The sequence below is a fragment of the Psittacula echo genome (genome assembly GCF_963264785.1).
Source record: "Psittacula echo genome assembly, chromosome: 1".
NCBI lineage: Eukaryota > Metazoa > Chordata > Aves > Psittaciformes > Psittacidae > Psittacula > Psittacula echo.
In genome coordinates, this window is record NC_137735.1 from 161374602 (window position 1) to 161395736 (window position 21135).

Here is a 21135-nt window from a genome sequence, read left to right on the forward strand (position 1 = left end):
ACAGGGAAGAGCTTCTGCCTAAGAGCTCATCTCAGTCTCCCCTCTGGCAGGTTAAAGCCATTCCCCTTGGCCTGTCCCTACAGGCCCTTGTCCAAAGCCCCTCTCCAGGTTTCCTGTAGCCCCTTTAGGCACTGGAAGATGATGGGAGCTGCATGCAGGAAGTACAGTGTAAGACCTTTGTAGGGATACCCAAGGTTGAACCAGAGATGGAAGAGTTGTTGTGTGCTGTAGTAGCTACTTAAAGGTCCTGACCACACTCACATGTCCTGGCTGAAGTTGTGATCCCTGGTCCCTCCACCGAGCCAAAAAGCACATAGAGGGAAATCACGTACTCGGTGTCATGGGCCAGGTTGCGGAGCGTGTAGGCTGTGGTTGACTTGTTGAGGGTCAACTGGTGAGGACGGTCTTTGTCAAAGAACTCTTTGGAAGAGAAGAAATGAAATAGGAATGGGTGAAGACTGAAGAGTCTGGAGAGCAGCTCTGTTGCACACTGGGAAAGACACCATGTTTTCCCTGGCAGTCCATCTCCAATTTAGCTGAACCTCAGTTGAAGGACACCATCCATGTGTGCACTGGGGCAAGAGTTTCCTATGGCTATTTATTTGGGAGTTTGAATGACTAAAGAATCTAAACCAACTCAGAGAAACCAAAGGAACCAAACCAGCTACCACATCCAGGGCCCACCTTAAATGGGCATGTGCTCTGCCTCTCCCCAGCACCTGCAGGGCATTGCAAAGCTTCTGTGCTAGATGATCTGCTCCCCCTGTTCCCTGAGGACCAGGCAAGGTGGTGTAAGACTCTGTGTTGGGCTGGAATCAAGCTGACTGCAGTTTCTGCAGGCACCCTGCCTCTGGCATTGTAGGTCAAGTCCATTCTGGTTTCAGTTCATAGCCAGAAGTTCTGGAAGAGGCTGCTCAGAGCAATTATGAGCTGCATCTGAGTCCCTTTATCCACCACCGCTGAGGTTCCGAGTGCCTCATCTCTCATGCTACAGAAGCAGATAGAGGTGATGCAGGCTGGAGGAGAGCTGAATCTTACCTGGTGTAGGACCCCAAGCCACTCGGTACCCTGTGGCCCCAGCAACCGAGTCCCAGGAAACCAGAGCACTGTTGATGGATATCTCACTCACTTTCAGCATCTGGACTGTGCTTGATGCCACTGCAAGAGAGCAGAGTTGCCCAGTTGCATCAAAGTCCCAACAGCATCTAAGTGGCCCCCCAAATTATAATGACCCAGACTGCCTTCTGCACCAGATGACAGGCAGGTGGTGACAACAAATGACGCCAGCTCTATGCTGCCAACCCCATCCATGTCTACTTGGGCTGTTACTCACCTGTCATTGCCTTACTGCTCACCACTGGTCCCTCGACATCCCCAAAGATAGGGTTGATGGTGATGGTGTACTCTGTGCCAGGCTGCAGCCCCTGGACCATGTAGTAGTTGTAGGTGCTGCTGAGGTTCACATCCTGGATGCTGCCCTCTGCAAAGGGAAATGGTATCTGGGTTCCTTTAGGTCACCCTCTTTGGGTATCCTTGTCTGGGAGGGCAGTGGGCAATCATGCAAACAACCACTTGAGAACTACACTGTGTGTGAGACTCAACAGCATTTCATCCTCCTGGTTGCATATGTGCCAGCAAGGTCCTCAAGCCAAAGATGGTAGGGAAAGGGCAGCCTGTAGTGACATGGTTTAGTGGTGGCCTTGGCCGTGCAGGGGTAACAATTGACTTGATGGTCTTAAAGGTCTTTTCCAACCCAGTTGATTCTATGATTCTAAGCACAAATCTTGGAAGAAGAGCTAATGTTCAAGCAGGTAGAAATAACCCACAGCCACTTGGGCAGACCTCTGTGATCACAAATAGATCAAGGCCACTCAGGGCTTTGCAGGCCAAAGAAGATAAATCAGGTAGCAGCACACAAATGGCCACACATGGGTCTGAGAGCAGCCCCATAAGAGGGTCCACATCCCGCCCAGCCCAGCCCTGGGTGACTCAATGATGGAGTCATTTTGCCTTCTCTGCAGGACACTGGAGGCAACTCATGCCCAAAAAGACATTTTCTCATTTGGTATCACAGAATCATAGAATCCCAGGCTGGTTTGTGTTGGAAGGGACCTTAAAGCTCCTCCAGTTCCCCTCCTCTGCCACAGGCAGGGACACCTTCCACTAGAGCAGGTTGCTCCAAGCCCCTGTGTCCAACCTGGCCTTGAACACTGCCAGGGATGGGGCAGCCACAGCTTCTCTGGGCACCCTGGGCCAGCGCCTCAGCACCCTCACAGTAAAGAACTTCTGCCTAAGATCTAACCTGAACTTCCCCTGTTTCAGTTTGAACCCATCACCCCTTGTCCTATTCACTACAGTCCCTGATGAAGAGCCCCTCTCCAGCATCCTTGTAGCCCCCTTCAGACACTGGAAGCTGCTCTGAGGTCTCCACGCAGCTTCTCTTCTCCAGGTTGTCTTCACATGGGAGATGCTCTAGCATACGATATATCCTTGTTGTGGACTCGGAACTACTCAGCTAAACCTCTCAGCATGGCAGGAAAAGAGTTAAAACCTAATCCCTTGGGATCACAGCCTGTTTCAGACGGGCAGAGAAGTGCAGGAGCATATGTTGGGGTTTTGGGGAGAAGCTGCCATTTGCAGTTTGGTCACTGGAGGGTGCCATGTCCCCATCTTCTGCTCCATCAGCACTCTTGAGCCTCTGAGCCCCATCCCCCTTCTCCCATTCCAGCCATGGACCTTCTCCCTACACATCAGCCGTTTATGTTCATCCATTCTCTGTCTTAAAAGTGAGAGAAGAAAAATCAACCCCCTCCAATGCCTGGGACGGCTGCGGAGGGATGGGCAGAAGGTGTCTGGATCCCAACACCACTGCATCCTAACGCATAGGCCCAGGATGGGATGGAGCAGGGGAGGAAGATCCCAAAGGGCCCAGCAGTCAGGGTGGGGTGCTCCTTGGGGTTTTGCCACCCCTGGATTTGTGATGAAGTGCTAGCAGGTTAAAGAGCTGCTCAGAAAGAGTGAATACGGGGTGATGTGCTCTTGCTGCTTCATCTGAGGATGTCCCGCACTGTCCCCTCAAGAAGGGATGTTCCTATTGCAAAGACATGGCAGGAGGAGCATGTGTGCTCCATTTCTAGCTGGGGTATTGAACAAGGACTGAAGTTTGGGGTGTGCTATGGTTTTACTGGATAGAATCACAGAGTGGTTTGGGTTGGAAAGGACCTTAAAGCTCATTCAGTTCCAACCCCCTGCCATGGGCAAGGATACCTCCTCCTAGTCCAGGTTGCTCAAGGCCCTGTCATATTCATATAATGAATAATGATATTCATTACAAAGCAATAAAAGCAGTTTTATATCTTCTTTGTAAACATTTTTCCCTTCTGATGTCCTCTGGAGCTGTTCTCCAGCTAATCCTCCCTCCCCTGGTGGGAGATGTCTCCTTATTTCATAACCAGAGGAGCTGAGCCAGAGGGGTTTGTGCTGTTTATTCAAAGCCTGTGATGGAGCCCAGGTGTCCTGACATCCCATCTCCTCTTTGAACCACAGAAACATCCATCTCCCAAGGCCAAAACATGCCATCAAACCTGAATTTCGAACTCCTGCTCCCCCACACCAGCAGAGAAAAAACATGTTTGGATTCAGGGCAGGGGAGAAGCTCCAGCTGCAGAGGCAGATCTGCCTTCAAACAGCAAAGTTTGCCTGAGAATAAGGATGAATTATGGGATGTTTGGGGATAAAGCCAGGTCTTTATGCTGCAGAGAGAAAAGCAACAAGCATGAGCACTTCAAGTCTATAATATGTAGTACCTGTCCCTCCAAACAGGGGGTAACCCGTATGCTCAGGGGCTGTGTAATGTGCTGCTCTGCATGGAGCACTTCAGAAGCCTCAATCCAGCTGTTAACCCTTTCAAACACTGCTCAGGTCCAGTAAATACAGCACTAATCCCATGTTTAAAAGGCTGGATACCCATTAGGCTGCCTTAATGCAGAGCCAGAGCAGGTATCTTGGCATCCATGGCAGAGTTCACCATCCACATCCATGACACAGCTCTTGGTTTCAAGCTGCTGATTTATCCCCATGTACACACAACAGCTTTTGTGTTCAGCTCCAGGCCCCTCACTACAAGAGAGACATTGAGGTGCTGGAGCGGGGCCAGAGAAGGGCACCGGAGCTGGTGCAGGGCCTGGAGCACAGTGTGATGGGGAAGGGCTGAGGGACCTGGGGGGTTCAGTCTGGAGAAGAGAAGGCTCAGGGGGGACCTGATCGCTCCCTACAACTGCCTGACAGGAGGATGGAGTGAGGGCTGGAACCCTTCCCTCCCTGGAAGAGTTCACACACCGTGTAGACGAGGCCCTCAGTGCCATAGGTTAGTGGTGGCCTTGGCGGTGCTGGGGTAAGAGTTGGACTGGATTTGCTTAAAGGTCTTTTCCAGCCTGGCTGATTCCATGATTCTAACTCCCTCATTCATGGATCCCCAAAAACCTGTCTCCCTCCAGCTTCTTAACTGTGTGGCTGGACAAAGAATGTGTTGGTACATCCAGTGCCTTGGGGACCTCACAGCTCTCATTTCTCCATCCCCCTGCTCACTGATGCATGCACCCTGTGTCTTTACCTGCTGATGTCCAAGTGAGCCTGTATCCTGTTGCTCCCCGAACAGGGCTCCACCTTGCCTGGAGAGTGTTGGTGGTTTCATTCTGCAGCAAGATGCTTTTCACAGGCAGGAGCTTCACTGGAAGGAGGACAGGGAACAAACTTGTCAGTGGAGTTGTGGAGGGCAAGCAAAGCTCTTGCAGATCTCCCACCTTTCCTCCCAGGAGCACGATGGTGTTTGAAGGTGTCCCAGTCCATGCATGTGAAGGTTGGAGATACGGATCAGTTGAAGGCTGCCCCTTTGATGCACATGTAGCTGCAGCACTCACCAATAGTAAGGTGCTCATTAACAACAAAGGGGTGTTCACAGCATCCAGGGCATGAAAGGACCAACCACAGCCTCAAACCACTTACATGTTCTCCCCACAGCAGCCACAGGCTGGCTTGGCCCCTGGGGATACACTGCATAGATGCTGATGCTGTATTCTCTATCCTCCTGCAAGTTATCCAGCACATAGGAAGAGACATCACCCCGCAGGACCTGCTCATAGGTCATTCCTGGTCTGTTGGCTGCAAAGTCAAGGAGAGAAGTGATGGTGAAGCCTTCCCACTGCCTGTCTACATCCCATAGTTATGAAAAGCGTGCATAGGAGCAGGTTCAAGTGCATGGTTGAAGTCCCCCAACCCATGTGATGTTGCTGAGATTTATGTCTGCAGCTGCATCCAAACATATATGGAGGCTGTATTTCAGCCCTCCAGATCACATAGAGGTAAGTGCGGACCATATGAAAGGTTTGAACTCACCCTCATCCACACCAAAGCAGGCACTTGAGCATGAAAAACACCCATGGTCTGAATGTGACAGTGCAAATGGGTACAAGGCATTCTCAGCATTATCCCTACCTTGTTCTTCAACAGAAAGTCCTTCAATGAACTCTGCCCTGTTTTGGAGGAACCACATTGTCTGGAAGACGCTAACCTGGACTAAGGAGCTTTGTGGTCCATAGTGGCACCTTTCATGTCCTTGGGTCACTGCTCCTTTTAAAGCAAACTCCAAGAGAAAAGAATCCAACCTGAACTCACCTTTGGGGATGTAGATCCTGTAGCCCTCCACTTTGCCCAGTGAAGGTGTCCAAGCCACCTTCAAGCTGAAAAGTCCTTCTTCTATCACACGGAAATTAGTGACCGAAGGCACAGGGGCTTTGGGGTACAAAAACATGGCAGAAATGGATGTGACAGCGCTGGGATAAAGTACCAAGGCAAAGAGCCTTGGGAAATGTTTTGTCTTCAAGGGCAGGGCACACAAAGCTGAGTAGCACCAGTTCTCCATGCGGTCTCCTTAAAAGCCACCATTCCCCCTCTACCAAACCCTTGTCAACTTGAGAAGTGAGATGAACCCCCCCACCTAAAGCACAATGCTTCCTTTTTGAATGGTGTTTGGAACTGAATTATCTACTCATTTCCTCCAAAGCAGAGAAAACTCTGCAGTGGTTTCATGCAGACTGAGCAAGGACACATGAATCAAACACTACTTGCACCTATGGATGCCACTCTTACAACGAGGAACCCATTCTGGTCTAGCCAGCCATGGCAGACAGATTTATAGCTTCTGCCTCTGGCTTCATGTTGGGGATAATAAGAGAAGAGATCAAATGACTTTATTTCCACCCATAAAGACATTAAATCTTATTCCTGGCAAGTCCACATGAGTCAACCCCATTCAGAAGCTTTATTTATTCATCCTGTTGGAGATTGTCCCTCAAGAAGACAAACAGCTTAAGACATTGCAGGAGGTGGGGAAGAAACAAAAGACAAGGGAAAAGGGGAATAATTCTTTTCAAAACCCCTCTGGCAAAGCAGATTTGGTGCTTCATCCAAACCAGGGAGTGGAATCAGGCACCCCTTAAACTCTTAAACCCTCTCAAATCAGTGCAGAAGCTTCTGGGACAAAATCTGCTCCATCCATCACATCTGACCCAGTGTTTTACACTCCAGGTTTTGGCCAAGGATGAATTTGCTCCTCTGTTTCCAAGAACCTTGTCATTACAGCCAGCCATGTGACAGCAAAGGAAACTGGCATGGCAGATTGCAAGTCAGAAGAACCCTTCATCATTTTCATTGGTCCAGAGATTACTGCTTGGGGCATTTCCTAAAGGCCATGATCATACCACCTTGGTGTTTACCTTGAGTGAAATGAAGCCCTAAGAGCATGGGTAGTACCAACCCAAACCTTTTGGACCATCCACTTGTGAAACGAGGTATTTAGAATATACTTCTCTCCATATAAACTCATGTCTCTGTTTCTCAACTTGTGGTCTCCAAAAGCTATCTCATCCCAGGTACGTGGGTGTTACATGAACTGAACCCCAGCCTGGATTCATTAAATCCTGATTTAATGAGAGGATGAGAGCTATCCAGCAGGCTGCACCCTCTGCTTTGAAGTGGGTTAACCACATGGGTTACTCTGTACCCACTCACAACTCTTCACTTCACACCATGGACATCTACACAAATGTTCCTCCTACTCCTTCCTACCCATCCATCCCTCACTCCTTGCATACATGGTTTTGGGAGGGAGTTTTCCTGTGCCCACAGACAAGGAACACATGGAGATGACTGCAAAAGAGACACTCACTTGTTTTCCCTTTGACAGCTGCTGACTTTCCAAGGGTATCTCCATAGACAGCCCTCACCTTGAAGACATACTTGGTGCTGGGTTTCAGATCAGTCACAAGCACGGTGCTTTTGTCACCATCCACCACAATCTATCACAGAGGGGACAAAGGGCATCATTACACCTCCATGACCATAGAAGACCCCCATGTTGGCAACAAGTTAGGAGCCCAAGGCTTCATGTATAGTGCAAGGTGAGTTCCATGACCATAAGCCTCTTAAAATGCACTAACTCAAAACATTGTGATTCTCAAAGGATACCCAGGTTCACAATGGACATAGGACTGACACAGGACATTGCCAACAGTGGGCTTCATGGGATAGCCCTGAAAAACTCCATAAAGACAAGGACATAAGGGTGAGGGTGGTCACAATCCCCTTGAAGATCATGGAGGAAAAACAACCACCTTTGACAAAGAAAGTTTCTTTTAAGCTCATAGAGGGAGATTTCAATGTAACCTGAGGGTAAAAGAAGTGGAGACATAACGTCTGTGTTTTCACTATATTCTTACGTGCTTCTGAAGCAGCCAAAGATGATAATTCTTGTTAAGTCTTAATAATTAATAGAATAAATATTCTTAACCTTAATAATTGATGCTTTCATTTCTTTGTTCTATTATTACGAATCAAAGCTCTCAGGCATACATCTTCTATCCTTCAATCTTGCTCTCAGACTTTGTGCTGTGGCCAAGTTGGATACTGAAGCGAGCTGGCACACACAGCAGCATCCCTCACACAAGGACATGACAAACCCAAAACCAAAACACATGGAGATCTTACCAAGATGAACAACTTTGGCAGCAAGAGGAACAGGGGATGCTGGTAGTGAAGCTGAATGGGCTTATTTGAGAGGTGGTATCACAGCGGTAAGCAAAGGAGTGCGCCCCATTGACCTGTTCCTATCAATCCCAATGGAGTTTGTGCCAGTTCATGCCATACCCTTCTTCCACCCCATCTTTTCCTGCCACTCCAAGAAACTCCACCTCACCAGAAGAGCAACCAACATATCTGCCAATGGTCTATCTATAGACCTGCACTTCAAGCTTCAGGAATCCATGTCAATGCACCGGGTTGTGACTAAGAATGGCTGAGGAACATGATGCCATCTCCTAACGAGGCTTAGCCATCAGCAGCCTCACCAGAGGACTAAACCTGAACACTAGGACCTGTAATTGGTGCTTTGAAAAGTGGGAATGCAACTCTACCTGCTGCTGGTCCTCCAAAACTGGCTGTCCCGAAGGCATCAAGGGATGCAGATGGACATGGTACCCCATCACCCTCCCTGTAGCTGGCATCCAGGTGAGGCGCAGCGAGCTGTGGCTGTGCTCACTGACATGCAGATCTTGGGGACCAGTGATCTTCTCAGCTGTAAAAAGAGAGAAGAAAGGCCTTTGGTTTGGACTGTGATGGTTACCAGTGTTGTACACACGCAAGCTGGCCATGGATGGAGTCAACACGTTCAGCGCAGAGAAAGCCTTGGGTATAGATGACACTCAGTTGAGAGCACAGGGGCACTGGGATCTGTTTCCAGGCCAAAGACACAAAATCAGGTTTTCTCTTGGCAAATTGCTTGACAGCACAAGGACAGAAAACAAAACTGGCTCTGGCTACGTTCCTCCTGTGAAGACCCGCTTAATGCATAGGGCATCAGCTCTTCCTGCTTTTCTCCTCACTGCCACCAGAGAAGAGTACCAGAAAGCTTGAACTCTACATGAAATGTCACAGGAAGCTCTGAAGAGCTACAGAACCGCAGAGAAAACAAAAGAAGACCCTTGAAGGACTCAGATGAAGTTCTCCCAGGCTCTGCCTCAAGTATTTAACTCATCTCATGAGTTTTGTGTGCCAAGAGGTGAGCAGGAATTTGTTGCCATCACCTCCAGATTCACTGCAACATCAATATTCCCTCAGGGGGCAGATCTAGATCTCTTTGTAGATCTCTTTGGCTGCTCCTTGCATCTTTTGTAAGGAATTTAGTTCTGTTGGACAGGCCCTTGAGCAACCTGGTCTAGTGGAAGGTGTCCCTGCCCATGGCAGGGGATTGGAACTGGATGATCTTAAGACCCTTTCCGACCCAAACCATTCTGTGATTCTGAGACCCTGAACTGTGCAAGAACCCCATCACGAAAGCTCCTGAGAGGCAAAAATGCTGCCTCAGCCCATTGCTGCTCTTTTTGTTTGAACCATCAGCAAGACTTTCAGGATCCAGTATCACGAGAGAAACCATGAAGATGCAGACACAAAAACACAGGACCATTGCTCCTAGGCAATAGATGCTCCATGAGCTGGCTGCTCTTCTAGGGTCACCCAACCCCTAAAGCTCCCCTGTGATTCTTCATAAAATCATGGAATGGTTTGGGTTGGAGCAACACTAAAGCTCATCCAGTTCCAACCCCTGCCATGGGCAGGGACACCTTCCACTAGAGCAGCTTGCTTCAAGCCCCTGTGTCCAACCTGGCCTTGAACACTGCCAGGGATGGGGCAGCCACAGCTTCTCTGGGCACCCTGTGCCAGCGCCTCAGCACCCTCACAGGGAAGAACTTCTGCCTTATATCTAACCTGAAGTTCCCCTGGTTTAGTTTGAACCCATCACCCCTATCCTGTCCTATCGCTACAGTCCCTGTTGAAGAGTCCCTCCCCAGCATCCTTGTAGCCTCCCTTCAGACACTGGAAGCTGCTCTGAGGTCTCCACGCAGCCTTCTCTTCTCCAGGCTCAACAGCCCCAATGTTCTCAGCCTGTCTCCATATGGGAGCTGCTCCAGCCCCTGATCATCCTGGTGGCCTCCTCTGGACTTGCTCCAACAGCTCCACGTCCTTCTGATGCTGAGGACACCAGAACTGCACACAGTGCCGTGAGTGGGGTCTCACAAGGGCAGAGTAGAGGCATGAACAGACAGGACATAGGAGGTCTGTCTCCATGGCTGGCACATCCAGGGACTGGGAAGGGATTGGTTCGGAAAGCAGGATAAAGGGAGACCCTGACGTACCTTGCACTGTCTGCTTGATGGGCCGTGGTGGCTCCGAGGCAGTGAAACAGAGTCTTCGGGAGAGTTTGGGGGCCACATTGTTGAGCAGGTGAAAATCTTCAACATAGAGCACATGCTCTGCACTGGGCTCTGAAGCTACTTTGTTCAGTTCATTCCTGTCAGCACCCTTAATTCCTACATGAAGAAAAGAAGAGGAAAGGAGGACATCAGACACAGGCAAGGGCTGTCAATTGCAAGGGGGAGCGATGTGCTGGTATAAAACAGCCTTGGAATCCTGCTGCCTACAGCAAAGGATGAAACAAGGAATGGAGTCTCAAGCTGGATGGGCAGTGGTGAAGCAGATGAAGCCTATGCCATCAGGAAAAAGAGGTCAAGGTTTCCTCCAGAGGTATGTGAGAGATTGCCCCAAGGTTTTTGGCTGCTTATGGGCTGAGAGGTGGAAAGCTCTCTTGATGTGGAGAGGGAAAAGGAGCAGGGCAGGACCTGGCCTCATCCCTCCCATGGGATACTGAGGAATTTCTGCTTTTCTGATGGATGGGCAGACAACAGGACTTTGGGAGGCTATCTGGAAATTGCAGGGGTTTCCTGTGTAGAACTAAAGAAGGACAACCCCCCCCCCCCCAACAAACCAACACTCCCCTAATTTTCACTTTATATTGGTCCAAACCAACCTGGTAGCTCTCTATAATGAACCATCACCACCACCACCACCATTCCCTTCTTCTCCACTGAAATGTTTGGTGAAGCGTTTGACTTGTTGTAAATGTCTGTATTTAGGCCTTGGAGGGGTGCTGAAACTTCTCCTTGCCTATAGAATGATTGTGATGGATGTTTTTAACATAGCTAAAGTCAGCCTCTGAACCCCATTAAGAGAAACCTTCAAAAGCAAAAACATTTCACTTGCGAAAATGTCACATCAAAACATTTTGACTTTTATGGGACTATTTATTGAACTCCTCCTGAATTCATGAGTAGTTTTGACAGATGCAAAACTGCAGGTTTACACTGAATAAATCAGCTATTGACAACAACACAAAATACCCAAGCACAGCACAGATGTGGTTTTCCTGTACTTGAAGTAGTTGCTATTGGTTGAGCCTGGGGGTGGTGCAGTTTTAGAAGACGGTGGTGTTGTCCATCAGAAATCATCCCCAGTGCATAGACTGTGTGTTGGTGGGATGTTCTATGCAACTTAGTGTGTTCATACATACCTACAGCAAACACTGTCACCCCTCCATCCTGCAGGACCTGGGCTTCATCTTCAACTGAGTCGCTGGATTTCCCATTCGTGATCAAAACAACCACCTTCAAGAATGAGTGTGAGAGGCAGAGAATGAAAGAGAACAACATGAGGAGGTCACAGAGAGTTGCAGGATTTTCACACTGACAAGCCAGAACTTGGATGAGTCCCTCTCAGGAGTGTGGCCAGAGAATTCAGTTGGAAGAGACCTTAAAGCTCATCCAGCTCCAACCCCCTGCCACAGGCAGGGACACCTTCCACTAGAGCAGGTTGCTCCAAGCCCCTGTGTCCAACCTGGCCTTGAACACTGCCAGGGATGGGGCAGCCACAGCTTCTCTGGGCACTCTGGGCCAGCGCCTCAGCACCCTCACAGGGAAGAGCTTCTGCCTTATCTCCAACCTGAACTTCCCCTGTTTCAGTTTGAACCCATCACCCCTATCCTGTCCTATCACTACAGTCCCTGATGAAGAGCCCCTCTCCAGCATCCTTGTAGCCCCCTTCAGACACTGGAAGCTGCTCTGAGTTCTCCACACAGCTTCTCTTCTCCAGGCTCAACAGCCCCAATGTTCTCAGCCTGTCTCCATACGAGAGCTACTCCAGTCCCTGATCATCCTCCTGGCCTCCTTATGCCTTTGGGGAAAGAAGTTAGAGGTCTGGTCTCTACAGAGGATGACACCAGGGGAGTCAATCACAGAAGGTCACTTACCTTTGCTGCATCTTCTCTCACCGTGTCCAGGCGAGACATGGCATGAGCTGCAAATGCCAGGGCTGACCCTGTTTTTAAGGAGTTGCATTTGAAGGAGATATCCTGAATTGCCACCAGCATTTCTTCAATGGTCACGTAATCCGTGAGCTCAATGATCATCCTGGGAATGGGGGAATATGAGCAAATGAAGAGCAAGAAAACACTGTCATTACAAGAAGGATGCATTGAATTCTATTGATAATGGCAATAACCAGCAATAATTTAATTGGTGACTCTAGGCTTGTATATAGGCAAGAAGTCCTCTTTATAGTGGACAGGGGAGTCCAGGGTATGAGCCCCAGCTCCCTGTTGCAATAAAACATTGGGTGGTGGTGGGAATTTCTTGTTGGCAGTGTTAAATCTCATCCTCCCTGTCCTGAAAGTGTTCCCCATGGCTGAGCACTCTTGGTTCTGGTGACATTGCTGAGGGTTAGACTCCTGCTCTGCGTTTGCAACAGTTCACTAAAGCAGCAAGAGCTCTTTAACCATGGGGATATGGTTGCCCATATAGAACTAAAGGGCCACAGAAACCTTGGTGCTGTTGGTGGACCTACCTTGGTTTCTCCCCATAGAGTGCCACTGCCAGGCGGACTCCTCCTTTGCCCATCACCACGTTCTCAAAGGAACGGGCCACGCTGCTGATGAAGTCCTTGACCAGATGGGAGCTCTCCTTCCCTGTGCTCTGTGACTGTCCCACAAGGAACAAAACATCAGCCACCTCTGCTGTCCTGCATGCTGGGGGAGAAGAGGGGCAGGAAGGCTCATTCCAACCATGCCACAAGCCAGACAGGAGATAAACCCCTAGGGGTCATGTAAACACACGAAATAGAGCAGCTGAAGAAGTGAGACCATGCTTAGGCCCAATGAAGTGGGTAATGATGGGCTTCCCAGAGCAATAGGCTGCTTTGATCTCTTTATTTTCCTCCTAATTCCACATGTTGTAGTTCTTACTCAGAAGAAGTTTCCCATTTGAAGCACAAACACTGAGACCCAGATCTATCACAGACTGGCTTATGTTGGAAGGCAGCTTAAAGCTCATCCAGTTCCAATTCCCTGCTTCCACTAGAGCAGGTTGCTCCAAGCCCCTGTGTCCAACCTGGCCTTGAACATTGCCAGGGATGGGGCAGCCACAGCTTCTCTGGGCACCCTGTGCCAGCGCCTCAGCACCCTCACAGGGAAGAACTTCTGCCTAAGAACTCATCTCAGTCTCCCTTCTGGCAGGTTAAAGCCATTCCCTTGTCCAAAGCCCCTCTCCAGGTTTCCTGCAGCCCCTTTAGGCACTGGAGCTGCTCTCAGGTCTCCCCTTCAGGAGCCTTCTCTTCTCCAGGCTGACCCAGCCCAGCTCTCTCAGCCTGGCTCCAGAGCAGAGCTGCTCCAGCCCTCGCAGCATCTCCATGGCCTCCTCTGCACTCACTCCCAACAGCTCCACGTCCCTCTTGTGCTGCTGCCCCAGAGCTGGATCAGGACTGCAGGGGGGGTCTCCCCAGAGCACAGCAGAGGGGCAGGATCCCCTCCCTGAGCTGCTGCTCACGATCTGGGGGTGCAGCCCAGCACATGGGACAGGGGGTTCTGGGCTCAAGCGCACACTGAAGCCGGGTCATGGGGAGTTTCTCACTGACCAACACCCCCAAGTCCTTCTACTCAGGGCTGCTCCATCCAGTCTCCCCCAGTGTGTAGTTGTGCTTGGGATTGCCCTGACCCATGTGCGGGACCTTGCACTCCGCCATCAAAGCACGCATGTCTGTAGGACATGCTGGAAACATGAGGAGCACCAGCATCTTGTGCAAAGAATGAACAATTTGAGTGTTTTTCTATACAAGCAGAGCTATCTGATGACATCTGGCAGGGAAGAGACATTAGGCAGGTACATGGAAATGAGCTTAACAAACATCAAGGCATATTTCCCTTTACAGTGTTCAGACTCAATTGAAAGTAATTTTCTTCAGTCTTGAAATACATTTCATGGTCAGAAACCTGATGACTTTTAGGGACCTTAAATTAACGAAGGCTCCACAAGGGATGTTCAAAATGTGTATTATCTTTGGTGTTTCTCTCTTGCAGACAGATACTGAGTTATTACCATAGGGCTGCTAAAAAGTAGACTGCTGGAGGAGGGCTTTTTGTATCTTGCTCACCAGGAATGGGCTCAATCCCTTCACATTTTGTGCCACTGTTGATTCAGATTTTATCCAGCCCTTGCCTTGACCTTCAAGCTGCAGGTCTGGAGACCCAATTGGCACCCAGCTGGGCTGCAGCATTTGTTCCAGTTTGCTATGGTGATGTGTTGGGTGGGTTTCTAATGCTTCTGCTGCAAATGGAAAGCCTGTTTTAGCTTGACCCCTTCAATTTACCTGACATTTACCCTATTCCTATAAGCAGGATTCCCAAAGTGCTTGGAAAGATGCAGGTTTTGTGCTCTTCTTCATTGCTGTGTCCCCAATCAGTCCCCTATGGGCACACAGCAGGACAGAGGATCATTTGCTGGGTGCAGATGGATGGCAGTCCAAGGGTCTTTGTTACCCAAGGCTTTTGGTTTCTTCATCTTTCTTTATGCCTCTTGACACTGAGCTCCTGAAGACTTAACCAATCCGGTTACTGCAGAAAAACAATGACTGGGCTCTTTCTGAATCATAGAATCAACCAGGTTAGAAAACACCTTTAAGATCACCAAGTCCAACCATTACTCCAGGGCTGCCAAGACCACCACTAACCCATGGCACTAAGTTTGGTGTAACTTGTACCCAGGTGGGAATATAAAGCACTTTCCCTTGACGACAATGGGAGACAATGATTTAAATTGTCCTTCCTAAAGCTCTCTATTGAGATCTCCCCATCAGGGTGTCTTGGAGGCACCTCAGCAGATCACAAGCTCTTTTCCCAACTGCCAATGCCGTTTTGGATCTACCCCTTTTCCCTAGCTTGGACCTTGATCTCCCTCTTCCCTTAGAAGGACTTGGAACAGAGGCAATGCCAGTTCTTGGCTCTGAGCTCAGAACTGGTGTAGAGCATCCAAAAGCTTCTCAGAGTAACCACAACCTGTATTACCACAAGAAAATCCCAATAAAGGTTCAATAAGGTGGAGAAGACCATCCACCAGCCCTCCCAAAATCATAGAACCATACAATCATTAAGGCTGAGAGCAAAAGTAAGACCTTTAAGATCATCAAATCCAACCACGAACCTAGCACTGCCAAGTACAAATCACTCAGATCATTCCAAATCACCCATTCCTTGGACCTACTCAAAGCAGTGCAGCTTTTAAGCAAGACCTGCATTTTTGGCCCTGATCTGGAAAACATGCACAAAATGCCATGGATATGACCTTTGCTACACCTTCCTCTCCATATCCCAAATCCCTAGAGAACCTCCTCCAGCTGTGCCTGGCCCCTGAGTCTTGCTCACCATATACAATGCTCCTGCCCTCACCTGCACCCAGGGATAATGAGAGGAAAGACAACAAGCAGGAGCTCCATGGGATTAAGAAGGGCAGGATGGTTTCCTTTCTCCATAAAGGGGCAACTATCAATCACAGAATCACCTAGATTGGGAAAGACCTTTAAGATCATGGATTGTAGCGATAGGACAAGGGGTGATGGGTTCAAACTGAAACAGGGGAAGTTCAGGTTAGATAAAAAGCAGAAGTTCTTCCCTGTGAGGGTGCTGAGGCGCTGGCACAGGGTGCCCAGAGAAGCTGTGGCTGCCCCATCCCTGGCAGTGTTCAAGGCCAGGTTGGACACAGGGGCTTGGAGCAACCTGCTCTAGTGGAAGGTGTCCCTGCCCGTGGCAGGGGGTTGGAACTGGATGAGCTTTAAGGTCCCTTCCAACACAAACCAATCTGTGATTCTATGATCATCAAGTCCAACCATTACCCGAAGAAAACCAGAGCCCATTCTGCAAGATACTGAGCCAGGAGCTCAGCACCTTTCCAGCCTGGCAATGAACCCTGGGAGTGTTTGCTGCTTGGACGTGATACCTGAAGCTGTCAGTGGAAACATGTGATGTTAAGCATATTTGGATTGGTACCTTCTAGAGAGAACACCACCACAGACAGCTCTATTAATCACAGGGGGATATGACTTGATTTGAAATTTTCCAGACACCTCCCAAATTACCATGTTCCATCAATCACAGGTTTGCCAGAGACATCTGTAAATGGTGATTTATTGCCCTGTTCCCAGCTTGGAATTAAGAGCATTATAGTCGAGTATATCGGCTTAATTGATGGACAGGAAATCAAGTTAATTTTGTAGCTGACACCAAAGCTTCCATTAACTCCTTGGTGGATTGACTGAGCTTAGTCCAGGTGAATTTACACCTTCAAAACCTGGAGGCTTGTTGCTGCAGAACAATATGAAAAGGGAGGATTCACTGGCTCATACCCAGCCTCAGGACAGTCCCAGGAGCTCTGGAGTAGCTCTGTAGGATGCTCACAAGGAGTTTCCCAATCCTGCGGATAGAGATAAGCCATGGATCACGCTGTAATTCTATGAGGCTCTTCTCTGGGGTCCTTCTGCCTTTTGGCTCTGGTCTCTCCTCCCCAAAAGCTCTTATGAGCTTCTCAGGGAGGAAATGAAACTTTGTACCATCTCTAAACAGTAGCAGGAGGCTTCGAGGCTCCCTTGAGGTCTTTACTCTTGCATCCTCTGTGTGGTGGCTTGTACCAGGCCTTGGAGATCAGAAGGAGTCAGGAGGGCACACGTTTTCCCTTTCTCCCCACCTTCCACTGGAGCAGCTGGGGTGGAACAGGATTAAAGGCAGGACACTGAGCAAAGCCCTCATTTCCCCATAAACCCTGCTGCAGCAAGTCAGGTCCTGCCTGCCTTTTGGGGCCAGCTGAGATGCTCTGTTAGCCAGATGATCCCAAACTAAAAGCACCCTGTGCAGAAGTTAAAGGCATCAGCACTACAGTATCCGTGCGTGTGTATCCACAACACAAGCAGAAAAAGCTGGTTGGAAAAGGTCTTTTTCTCTCTGATGTGTCTCACCATCACCCCTAGATGCAGTATTCATGGTAACCCATTTGTCGCATACCTTCATGGATGGCCACAGCTCTGTACTGCACCACAGCCGCTGCCAGGACAAGGATCTGGGCATACATTTTTCCTTTTCCTTGGGAAGAAGTTCCTTCTTGGTTCCTGGAGTCAGCACACAGCCTGGAGAGTCATTCATCTGCAGGAGAAGAGAGGCTTTAAGACAAGCCACCTTAGCATGATGATCCCATTTGCCTACAGAGGCAAGAGAAGCTTTTCTCCAGCTACAAAGGCTCATCTTGGCTTAGACTATTGGCACTGAAGTCCATAAATCCACTAATTCCTTCATCCCTTTGCTGATGCTACAGGGGAGAGCTCAGTTTTGCTCCACGGCACCTTTCCCTAACAGCACCCTTCTTCAGGCAACAACCACCTCAATGTGAATACTAGTGGTGTGAGGGAAGAGGGAAGCATCTGCTGCCTCAGCGATGCAGGAAGGGAGGATCATCACTGCAGACGGCAATCACTGCACTCAAGTCCTTATTACCCTGTTCTGCAACTAACCTGCAGTTTCCTAAATCCAGGATTAACTGCCTTGTACCTGCTCCCCTTGGAAATCCACCCCACCATCATGGAGTAAAGCGGGCTGAAAGCTCTGGTTGTCGTCTATGGATGGTTTAGTGACACCCCCCCCAATTGCTACATAAGTCTCCCTCTGTGAAGAAGGGACTACTCTCTGTGAAGCAACAACAGTAACAGAAGTGGCATTGCCAGAAGGGGCCTTATCCTTTTTAATGGGCATTAAAATGCTCTTCTCCTGCTCTGAGCTTCCCCTGCTCATCTTGGGCTGAGCACATTGCCCAGGGAGGCATGGACTGGTTCCAGGTTGGAAATTACAGATGTCGGGAAAAGATGAGCTCCACTTCATCCAACCCAGTTCTTTGCCAGAGCTGTGTTGCTCCTTCCAGTTAACAACATGCAACCTTGAAATCACATTGTGTTATAGATCAGATCCTCTTTGGAAAACAAGGCTGAGTTCCTGTGCACAGCTTAGAATAACCCCATTTAAATGAATCCCCAAACAAATAAGGGGAGCCTGTGTGAATCCAGCCTGCAGGGGCACCGGGGCTGTGGTCACCTTGCCCATCATGGACCTACACCCATCTGAGACCTGCAGGACTTAAGTTCTCTGAATGTGTTTCCTATTCCTGATTTTCCCTCTCTCTTCTCCTAATTGCTGGATGCAATCAGAATCTCTGCTGTGCAGCAGTTAACCTGTGCTGTGTCCTTCCCTCGTAACTCAGGTCCAAATCTCTATGTGGTGCTGCTACTATTTGCTGTGGAGGTGGCTTCAAAGCAAAACCAGCCCGTTCCCCCCAGAAATGCCAACAAAAACCCTAACCAAACAAATTCAGGCTTTTAAACAACAGGAATAAACAAGATTCTAGGAAAAAAAAGTAATGGAAAAGTGTGGAGCTGAAGAAAACTAGGTTTTGCCTCCACCTCCCTCGCAGGAGTTGTATTACAAGCTTTGGGAAGATGACCCCATTGCCGCTCAGATCCCAGCATCCTTCAATACCGACCTGCCAGCATCCCCTTTTCGCTTTCTAATCCTTTTCCCTAACCCTAATCCTCAACTCCATAGGGCAGAGTCCGTCCTGCGCCATAACCAGCCCTTCACAGAGCAGGAAGGCAGCAAAGCCTTTGAACGGGTGTCTGAGCAACGGGTTAAAAGCTCCGATATTGTTCAACACTCCAGCATGGAACACTGATGGATCTTAAAGGCCTTTCCCATCCTAGTTAATTCTATGATTCTATCTACAGTGAAAAACACACATTAAGAAGGCAATAGGAAAATGGTCACATAAGGAATAAATCCTAGAAGGCTCTGCATAGGCAAAGAGAAAGCACAGTAGCTCCAGGCCTTCAGTGAGTAAGTGTCAACAGTCACAAAAAGCAAAGGCCACGTGGATGCAGAAAGGCTGGAACTCAGAACTAGTCACACCTTGAATTCACATTGCAAAGATGAGGATAAGGGTTCAAAAGGGGTTTATAATCTGGATGCCACAAACTGAACACATTTCCTGGCAGACATGAACTTGTGTGTGGATGATGAACTTCTGCGTGTTCCATTTTTGAGCATTTTGAGAATTTCTGCTTATTACATGCATTTTACAAAGGATAGCTAGAGGTGGGCTCTGCCTCCCAGCACTGAGCTGCAAATGCTTGCTTAGGGTGAAAACCCACCCAGCTCCTGCTGCTGTGCTGGCAGCACGGGTCCTTAATGGATGACTGCAGCACATCTGTGTTATAGATGATCCCAAATTCAAGGGCGCTGTTCTATGAACTGAAAATGAGTCTCTTGTTTTTCCCCTTAGAATCACAGAATGGTTTGGGCTAAAAGGCACCTTAAAGCTCACCCTGTTCCAACCCCCTGCCACGGGCAGGGACACCTTCCACTAGAGCAGGTTGCTCCAAGCCCCTGTGTCCAACCTGGCCTTGAACACTGCCAGGGATGGGGCAGCCACAGCTTCTCTGGGCACCCTGTGCCAGCGCCTCAGCACCCTCACAGGGAAGAACTTCTGCCTTATCTCCAACCTGAAGTTCCCCTGGTTTAGTTTGAACCCATCACCCCTTGTCCTGTCACTCCAGTCCCTGATGAAGAGCCCCTCTCCAGCATCCTTGTAGCCCCCTTCAGACACTGGAAGCTGCTCTGAGGTCTTCATGCAGCTTCTCTTCTCCAGGCTGAACAGTCCCAGTGTTCTCAGCCTGTCTCCATACGGGAGCTGCTCCAGCCCCTGATCATCCTCGTGGTCTCCTCTGGACTTGTTCCAACAGTTCCATGTCCTTTTTATGTTGAGGACACCAGAACTGCACACAATGCTCCAAGTGAGGTCTCAAGAGAGCAGAGCAGAGGGGCAGGATCACCTCTTTCGACCTGCTGGTCACAATCCTTTTGATGCAGCCCAGGATACACTTGGCTTTCTGGGCTGTGAGCGCAGCCCTTCCCTATTCCTTCCCAAATTCCACTGCATTTAAGTGTTTACCTGGGTGTCAAACACCAATCCTAGATGAGAACATATTCCTAGGTGAGACAGGTATATAAGGTATATAACCTCTGCGGCTTCCAATACTTGCTCCCACACCTCCCTCCATCCACAGCCCACAAGTGGGCCAAGATCATACTGGGGCTTGCTCCTTCCACTTTTCAGCATATATTTTGGGTATAGCCTTATGTATAAGGCTGATGAAGGACTGTCATTTGCTCTACCATTGTTGTCCAACTTGGCACAGCTCAGTTCACATCATAGGTACCACCATAATGCTCACTTTGTACATTAAAGATAGGCGACCTTCATTCCAGCAGCTCTTAACTGATCTTTGCAGACACTGGCTGCCGTCAGCCCCTATCAAAGACCTCTTAAAACCTCTACAGAGATCTTTAGAGAAACCTGGTAGGGGCAGGGAAACGACCCCTTAAACCTCAGGGTTTTGCAAGGAATCCCAGTAATTCCCTTGATCTTTTACTGTCCCTGGTAAATAATTTATAGGGGCAACTTCTCCGGGTTTTACAGTTCCTTGAACAAATTGCCTCCAAACCCCATAAAGTTGATGGACCAGGTTCTCCCTTTACCTCGTCTGGATCAGATGACAGAGCTGAGGGAAGCCTGGCAAGACACAAGAGGGTAAGAGAAGAAAAGCAGGTCTTACACAGTTGTGGTAATGCCAGCAGCTGGGCTGTTCCCCTCCATCTCTTCTTCCTGGCTTACCTTTGCATTAAACTCTTCTTCCTTTCGTTTTCCCAACAAATTTTTGGATAAAAAAATAACCCCTTTGGGATAAATAACTACCCCTGTCAGCAAGCTCTGTCTAAGAGGGATTTGCAGCCTCATCTGGCTGGTGCCTGCCTCCCATCTGCCTGTGGTTCCAGCT

General features: G+C 49.1%; 1 protein-coding gene across 1 annotated transcript in view; it reads right to left on the bottom strand.

Annotated features, from left to right (window-relative positions):
* Positions 1–17330, bottom strand: part of LOC308217469 (uncharacterized protein) — a gene marked incomplete at both ends in the record, with an annotated part of 110006 nt that extends 92676 nt beyond the window's left edge. The window contains 13 exon segments of the mRNA XM_080610542.1: positions 262–420; positions 1039–1158; positions 1334–1480; positions 4613–4729; positions 5005–5160; positions 5674–5790; positions 7226–7355; positions 8469–8629; positions 10248–10421; positions 11459–11552; positions 12194–12353; positions 12787–12967; positions 17264–17330. Coding sequence (XP_080466668.1) covers positions 262–420; positions 1039–1158; positions 1334–1480; positions 4613–4729; positions 5005–5160; positions 5674–5790; positions 7226–7355; positions 8469–8629; positions 10248–10421; positions 11459–11552; positions 12194–12353; positions 12787–12967; positions 17264–17330 — 1783 coding nt within the window.
* Between the last annotated feature and the right edge of the window lie 3805 nt (positions 17331–21135).